We start from the raw sequence: 7,014 nt of genomic DNA on the forward strand, positions 1-7,014 counted from the left end.
AGAGGGAGCTGCTGTCTGTTTCTACAGAGAGAGAAGGAGGCCCACAGGGGAGGCCTATGGGTCCAGAAATTTCCACCAAGCCCAAGCTGGTCTGGAACCCAGTCCCGTCCTCCTGACCCGTGCCGAGCCCTGCGTCCAGGCAGCGCCACCTGGTCGATGAAGGACAGGTGCCGCCGTATGGTGGCCTCGTAGTGCTCCTTCTGCTGCCGCAGCTGCCGGCCCAGCTCCCTCTCCGTCTCTTTGACCCGCCGGAAGGTGAGGTCTCGCTGCTGTGCCTGTAGCGGGTGCGGGAGAAGAGACGGAGGCGAGGCCCTCAAGGGTCAGGCCAGGGGCTTGCTCCGGCTGGGGCCCTGGGGACAGATGCAGTGCTGATGGGGACGTTACCAGCGCCCTCTGCAGCAGCACCATCGCCTGCTTCTTCTCCTCCACCTCCAGCTGCAGTCGCATCACTGATGTGCTGACCTCGGACGCAGGCTCCAGGCGCCCCAGCCCCTCCTCCGGCATGGGCCCCTGCGAACGTGGCTGTGTCAGGCAGGCCATGGTCACCCGCTAATGACCTGCTGTCCCCCCTGGAGACCCCTTCCACACCTGAGGGGCTGAGGCCGGCCGGCCCTGCCCAGACTTCTCCATCTCGTCCAGGAAGTTCATGATGCTCTGCAGCTTGGCCTCTGAAAGCAGGGTCCCATCCTCAGGGGGGCCAGCGGCTGCACTCAGCTTCCCAAATTTCTCCAGGTTGTCCGCTGTCAGGGAGCTGGCATCGTCCTCCTGCGTAGGAGGGATGCAGGGTTAGGGGCCGTTTGGACAGTTGAGGACTCTGGGTTGGCCTTCCAGAAGCTGCTCAGGGTCCCCTGGGGTAGAGGAAGGCCTGGGCTGGAGGGAGGGCCTCCTAAAGCTCCCCAGACCCTGGCAGGGGGTACCACTGGCAGAGAGGCAGTACCCACCCCACCTCCACTCCTGGGTTCTTCTGAGGGTCCTAACCCTTAGTGAGCCGTGGGATAACTGGGGAGATTCAATCAGGTCCCATCTGGCCCTCGTTAGGGTCCTTACTAGAGCAGAGAGGAGCCTGGCGGACTGCCCTGGCCCCCAAAGCACCCCTGGGACCTGAATGGGCAGTGCCAGGGCCCGTGGTCACCTCGTCGGTCCAGGCATATTTGTCCTTGTGGTAGGCCCGGGGGCAGGGCAGCGGTTCAGGTTCCTGCTCCAGCAGCTTCAGCGTGTCCAGCAGCTCGTCCAGGGTTGCCTTTGACTTAGCCCTGCTCCCAGCTCGGCCCATGTCCTCCAGGCCCTCACCAGGCACGTCCTGGAGGCTGGCATCCTGCAGTAGATGGGCCGTTAGAGGCAGAGACCACCAGAGAACAGAAGGGTGAAGCTTTCTCCACATGAGCACGTGCCTGCCCAGCCACGTGGACTAAACTCGACCCGCCCCGCCCCACCTCCAGGAAAACAAAAAGGGTGGCTTGGTGGGAGGGGTCTCCAGAGGCTGGAGGCTTTGGCGAATGCCTAACCTGAGCTTCCAGCTCTTTTCTATTGGCCTGTAGTGGTGCCACCCCAGCATCCATGAATACCCAGAGAGATTCCAGAGCAACCATTGAGACCCCAGCCTTCTGCTGGATTGACAAGACCCATCCTGGGTTGCCTTTCCTGGTGTGAGTGACCCCACAGCCAGGGAGGGGCAGCGAAGGGGTAGGTGCCAACCACCCCGGCACCGATGCACCCCAGAGCCGAAGGCAGGCAGGCAGGGTTGGAAAGGCTGTGCTGAGACCTGAGGCTTGTCCTCTGAGAGCTGCCGGGGCTCTGGGGACGAGCCGAGGGCAGGCTGGCCGGCATCCTCCAAGCCTGCGGTGTGGAAGCTGGCCCCTGCACAACAGAACACAGTGTCAGCCCATCAGGGGGCTGCAGACATGGAGGAGCCCTTGGGAAGAAGCCAGGCACAGGGGAGGCAGGCCTGGGACTGCACACGCCACGGTGGACCTCATGGAGCAGTGGGGACACTGGGGAGCCCTGACCTTCTGGAGTGAGAGGTCACAGAGTTGGTGCAGCTGCTCTGAAAGGACCCTGTGTCCAGGTCCAGAGTAACTGGGACAGGAGTGGAGGAGCAGGGCCTGGTGTCTGCTGAGAGCAGACTCATTCATAAGTGGAAGCTGCCAATGGGGCAGTGGCATAGGGCACCAGGAGACATTGGCAAAGGCTGTACCTTCTTAGCCAGGAGCCTCCCTGAGGGAGAGGGATGGGGAAGGATGGGGAGGTCTGGGCAGGAGGCATCTGCTTTTAGGGATAACTCCAGGGGAAGTCACCATATCGGGGTGACCACACACAGAGCCGGAGGCAGTGGTGGGTGGGTGGCAGGGCAGCCTCTGGGCTCTCAGCCCTGCTCACCAGTGTTATTGGCCTTGTGGGTCTGCTGAGTGGTGCTCCCCGGCCTCATGGCTGGCTCCTGGGTAGGCTGGGGCTTCTCCGTCTCCCCCATCCCCTTCAGCGGCCCAAGGTCAGCATTGCCTGATTTCTGGGCTCGCTTCTGCTGCAGTTCCTGTCGTGGGGAGCCCTTGTGAGCAGCTGGGGCCAGGGGAGAGGGCCGGCCCTCATCCTCCTCGAATCACACTGCCCAGGGTCTGGGGGAAGGGGGCAGCAGGGTCCCCAGGAGCACAAGTGGTCTTGGCACAGAGGGTCCTCCCTCAGTGCCAGGCTGCCCACGTGGCTCAGGCCACCCCCTCACTTGGATGGCTGCCCTCCGGGCCTGGCGCGCCTTCTCCTCCCTGGCCTTCCTCCTAGCTGCCTCTCTCTGTTGGTGTTGGTCCAGGAGGGACCCCTCTCCCAGCCGCTGCCGCTGCCCCTGCAGAAGCCAAGCCACAGTGGGTTTGACTGGAGAGATGGGGTGGCCCCATCCTGCCATTTCCCTGCCCCACAGAGGACAAGCCCCCCTCTCTCAGGTGGTCAGCGGCTCCTGCAGATGGGAAATGGCTTTGCCTCCCAGCTAGAAACCCACCCCACGTTTCAGCAGGGGTGACCCAGCACCCAGGTCCTGTGACCGAGCAATTCGGGAGGGAGGAAGCTGACCCCCTAGATGAAGTGGACTCATGGGGCAATTCTAGGTTCAAGCCCACTGGTCAGAAACCCTGCCGTACACAGCAGGACCCCTGGGATTCACGCCCACCCCTCAGGGTGTGGCTCACACACCCACACTGACCTCTCGCTTGGACGCCAGCAGGCGCTCCAGGCGGGCAGCTCCGGCTCGGCGCCGCTGCACCTGGTGTCGGTACCAACGCTGGATGGTGACAGCGGCCTGGTTCACCTGGTGGATGAACCTGCCAGAGAGCGGGGTCAGGATGGAGGCGGCTGAGTCACAGCCTCCCTCCCTGGGTCTCCAGGAGGCCCAGCGGGCAGAGAAGCGGCGGTGCACGCGGCCCTTCTTCAAGTGCCAGCGTTCCCCGGGGAAATGGAAAAGCTCATCCCCACAGACTATTCATGATCAATAGAAACCGAAAGGAACCCAGAGGCCCACCACCACCTGTGGGCGAACGCTGTGTGCTCCTGATGATGACACTGCTCAGAGACAAAGAGTAACAAGTCAGAGGCCCTGCAGGCTGAGCATGGGGGTCACAGGCTGGGGCTCCAGGCATGGCCCACCGGGGAAAGCAAACTAGAGGGGACAGGCTGGTGTAGCCAGGGTCTTGGCCAGGAGGGGCTGGGGGAGGGTGCGTGAGGGGATCCTGGGGTAGGGGGTGATGTTGTTCCGACTACACACGCGTTGAGTTCATAAACTTGCGCCCTAAGAGGGGCACCCTGTTGCGTGTACATTTTACTCAGTAAAGCAGGTTAAACCCAAAGCCTTCATCTGGGCTCTCGGGACCCCTTGTCGATTCACTTGGCAGAGGCGCTATTGGACCCTACAGGATGTGAGCGGTCACCGGCCGTGGGACATGCACCCAGAGGGGTGTCCCAGTGGGGACACCCGGGCCTTGCCCAGCTCCTCCCGCTCACCCATTTCCAGGGCCTGGTTCTGAGCTCTGTTGGGACAGCCGTGATGACTGCTCAGCCAGGTGAGGCTCTCAGAGCCCAGGCTCTGACCAAGCATGTCACAGACCTGCAGCCACAGCAGAAGATCCCACTGCGCCCACATCCCGCCCTCTCCAGGGGCCAGATTTCAGGAGCAGCCCCATCAGTGTTCTGACCTTTGCAGTTTTTTATCTTCCTTCTGTTTAATGTTTTTTTACTTGGCAGTTTACTGAAGTGATTACATACTTATAAAACTTACCCATTTGGAATATACCATTCAATGATTTTTAGTAAATTTAGAGAGCTCTATGACCACTGGCATGATCCAGTTCTAGAATGTTTCCACTGATCCTAAAAGACCCCCTCTGCGCTCCTCTGGCCCCAGCCAGCCAGTGCTCTACTTTCTGATTCTGCAGATCTGCTTTTGTTGATGCTTTGTATAAAGAGAACTGTACAACGTGTGGTCTTTTCAGCCTGCATCATCTTAAAACAATTCTTGAGTGGACATTTCTCTCCCTGGCACCTCAGGCCTCCTCCAAGCCCCAGGGGTGGTCACCTCTCAGCCTCCTCCTCGGTCACCTCCTTCCGTCTGAGCAGGCCGGTGGTACCCCCCGAGTTATTCTGGACCACGTGGTTGCTGCGGGCCACATTCTTCTGCGGCTTCCCGAGGCTGCTGCCCTCGCCCTCATCCGTGGCTGCCTTGATGATGTTGCTGACCGGGAGGAGGGAGAAAGATTCACGGCCGCCTAACACAGCCCCCTCTCCCGGCTCCCAGGGGACAGCTCTGTCTGTGGCTCAGGGAGCCGCCTTAGCCTTGTCCCAGGGCCTGAGGACCCCAGGAGCAGGTAAGGTCCTGTTCTGACATGCTGGTCCTCAGGGTCACCTACTCCCCCACCAGGGCCCATCTGGTGGCACCCAGGGTTAAAGGGCTCCACACTTAAAACAGCAGGATCCCAGAGCCGGATGGTGACTCGACACCCATAGGCCGTCCCTGACCTGAGCATGCTATGCACTGGACATGAGGGTGAGGGACCGGCGGTGGGGCTGCTCTGCTCAGCCTGCTCAAGGTCCCCCTTGGCTTTGGTCTCAGATGGGGACAGGGGACGTGGGGGGCAGCTGTGGTTTGCTCAGTGGAACCCCAGATCAAGATGAGCCTGGGCTTGCCTGTGCAGCCAGGGCCTTACTTGAGGGAGGGAGCCGTGCGGTTGGAGCTCTTGGGGGGCGGCGGCACCCTTTCTGAGGGGGTGTAGTGGTTGTGCACCATGGTGGTGACGCAGTTGCCCACGGCACCCTTGTTGCTCCTGCCGGGAGAGATGGGGGTGGGGGTGGCTTCAGGCTCGGAAGGGACCCCCGATTCACACAGGTGGTGCCAGGGCTCACTGTGGCACTGTCCCAGTGTCCCTGCCGGGCCCCCTCCACGGCCACCATGCCCAAAGGTGGGGCCCTTCGCAGGACCCAGGGAAGCTCCATCAGGCTGTTCGGCCAAGTGGAACCCAGGGTGTGAGGGTGCAGCCAATGTACCTGTTGTTGGCGGTGAAGTTGGGGGCCAGGGGCACCGTGCACTCTCTTCTCCTCGGGCCCACTGGCACGTCGAGGGCTCCAGGACTCTGGGCATCGGATGGCAAGGTAAAGGCCCTGGGCCGGTCATCCTGTCGGTGCACACAGGCAACAGTCCATCACCCCGCTGCACGCACCTCTGACGCGGGGCCCCTGCCCTGCCCCCACCGCCTCACCCACACATGGGGAGCTGTGAGATGACCCAGAGGCTGGGACGGTCTTTGCTCCTCCTCACACTGACCACTGTGGTCAAAGCTGGCTAACTAACACTGATGCCCCCTGCCCCCCACCAGCCCGTCCTGCAGGGCAGTGAGAACAAAGTCAGAACCAGGCGTCAGCCCCAATGAAACAGCCTGACGGCCTGTCGACTCAGCTCAGCTGCAGCCTCACCAGCACATTCCACGTGGCTCCCTTCTCACTGGAGGCTTTGCTCAGACTGGCTGGCCTTTTTCTCCCACTGGGGCTGCCCTCGAAGAGAGTCAGGAAGTCTGGGGGCTCTGCCGGCCTGAGTCACAGAGAGGATGGCAAGCAAGGTCAGTCACAGGGCCTGGGGAGCCCGGCTCCAGGAATCCAGATGGGAACTCATCTTACAAGGGGACAGGAGGGGCCAGGTCACTGATGGGATCTCCTACTCCCAAGCTTGTGGCATGAAATATCACTTCTCAGCCCCGCTCTGACAACCACTCCTGGAAGAGACACTCGCACCCTGTCCTGTGGCCACCATGACAGCCCCAGGGAAAGCGCAACAAAGACAAGGGAGAGGAGCACGTGGGTGGTGGGGGGGGCAGCCTTGAGATTCACATCTCTGCGCAGGAAATGACAGGCCAAGACTCATCCTGCCTGCCTTGCCCCGCGCTGGCCCCTTGTCCAGCCAGCGCTCATGCCGGTGAGGCTGGGAGAAGGACAACTGAGGCAGGAGAGCAGGACGGGAGTACCTGGGGGGTCAGAGGTTACCTGAGGGGGCTGGGCCATGCCTGGTTGGCTTGTGGCTGGGTGACCTGCGTGGCGCTGTTAGATCTGCGAAGGTTGTTAATGGCCCGGGAGCCTCCGGGCCCTGGGTTCTCCTGCAAAAAGGAGGGAAGCAACTGACCGTGTGGCTGAGGTTTCAGACCTTGTGAGTCCACTCAGGGCCAGGCCAGGCTTGGACCCAGATTGAGTGAGAGGCTCTCCTGGGTCACATGTAGACAGGTGAGCAGGGGGAACAGGTGACAGGTGGGAGGGGGAACACCGTGGGGGCCCTGGGTTTGTCCAGCTGAGGCGGGGCAGGTCCCCGGCCTCTCATGTGAAATGGGAGCGCCTCACCCCTGGCAGGTGGAAGGTCCAAGGGGAGGCATGTGACGCCTGCCCAGGCACCGCAGCGAAGGCTGCCCTCCTCCTCATCACCTTCTCACCAATGAGCCTGGCCGTCCACTCCCCATGGCAGCTCTCGTCCCAGAGTTCCTGCTGCCATCCGGCTACCCACCC

General features: G+C 61.9%; 1 protein-coding gene across 3 annotated transcripts in view; it reads right to left on the bottom strand.

The window, feature by feature from the left end:
* CEP131 (centrosomal protein 131kDa) overlaps positions 1–7,014 on the bottom strand; it is a 16,603-nt gene that overhangs the window by 6,236 nt on the left and 3,353 nt on the right. For 2 of the 3 annotated variants that reach the window (XM_010856303.1, XM_010856305.1), the window contains exons 3-15: positions 6,505–6,614; positions 5,941–6,055; positions 5,515–5,642; positions 5,178–5,294; positions 4,550–4,705; positions 3,185–3,302; positions 2,714–2,830; positions 2,377–2,527; positions 1,763–1,857; positions 1,133–1,315; positions 589–765; positions 385–510; positions 150–275 (exon numbers count right to left, since the gene is read on the bottom strand). In XM_010856303.1, the coding sequence (XP_010854605.1) occupies positions 150–275; positions 385–510; positions 589–765; positions 1,133–1,315; positions 1,763–1,857; positions 2,377–2,527; positions 2,714–2,830; positions 3,185–3,302; positions 4,550–4,705; positions 5,178–5,294; positions 5,515–5,642; positions 5,941–6,055; positions 6,505–6,614 (1,719 nt within the window). The remainder of the gene's footprint in view (positions 1–149; positions 276–384; positions 511–588; positions 766–1,132; positions 1,316–1,762; positions 1,858–2,376; positions 2,528–2,713; positions 2,831–3,184; positions 3,303–4,549; positions 4,706–5,177; positions 5,295–5,514; positions 5,643–5,940; positions 6,056–6,504; positions 6,615–7,014) is intronic. The other variant, XM_010856306.1, reaches the window with a different exon arrangement.

Source organism: Bison bison, unplaced genomic scaffold, assembly GCF_000754665.1.
Source record: "Bison bison bison isolate TAMUID 2011002044 unplaced genomic scaffold, Bison_UMD1.0 scf7180017864371, whole genome shotgun sequence".
NCBI lineage: Eukaryota > Metazoa > Chordata > Mammalia > Artiodactyla > Bovidae > Bison > Bison bison.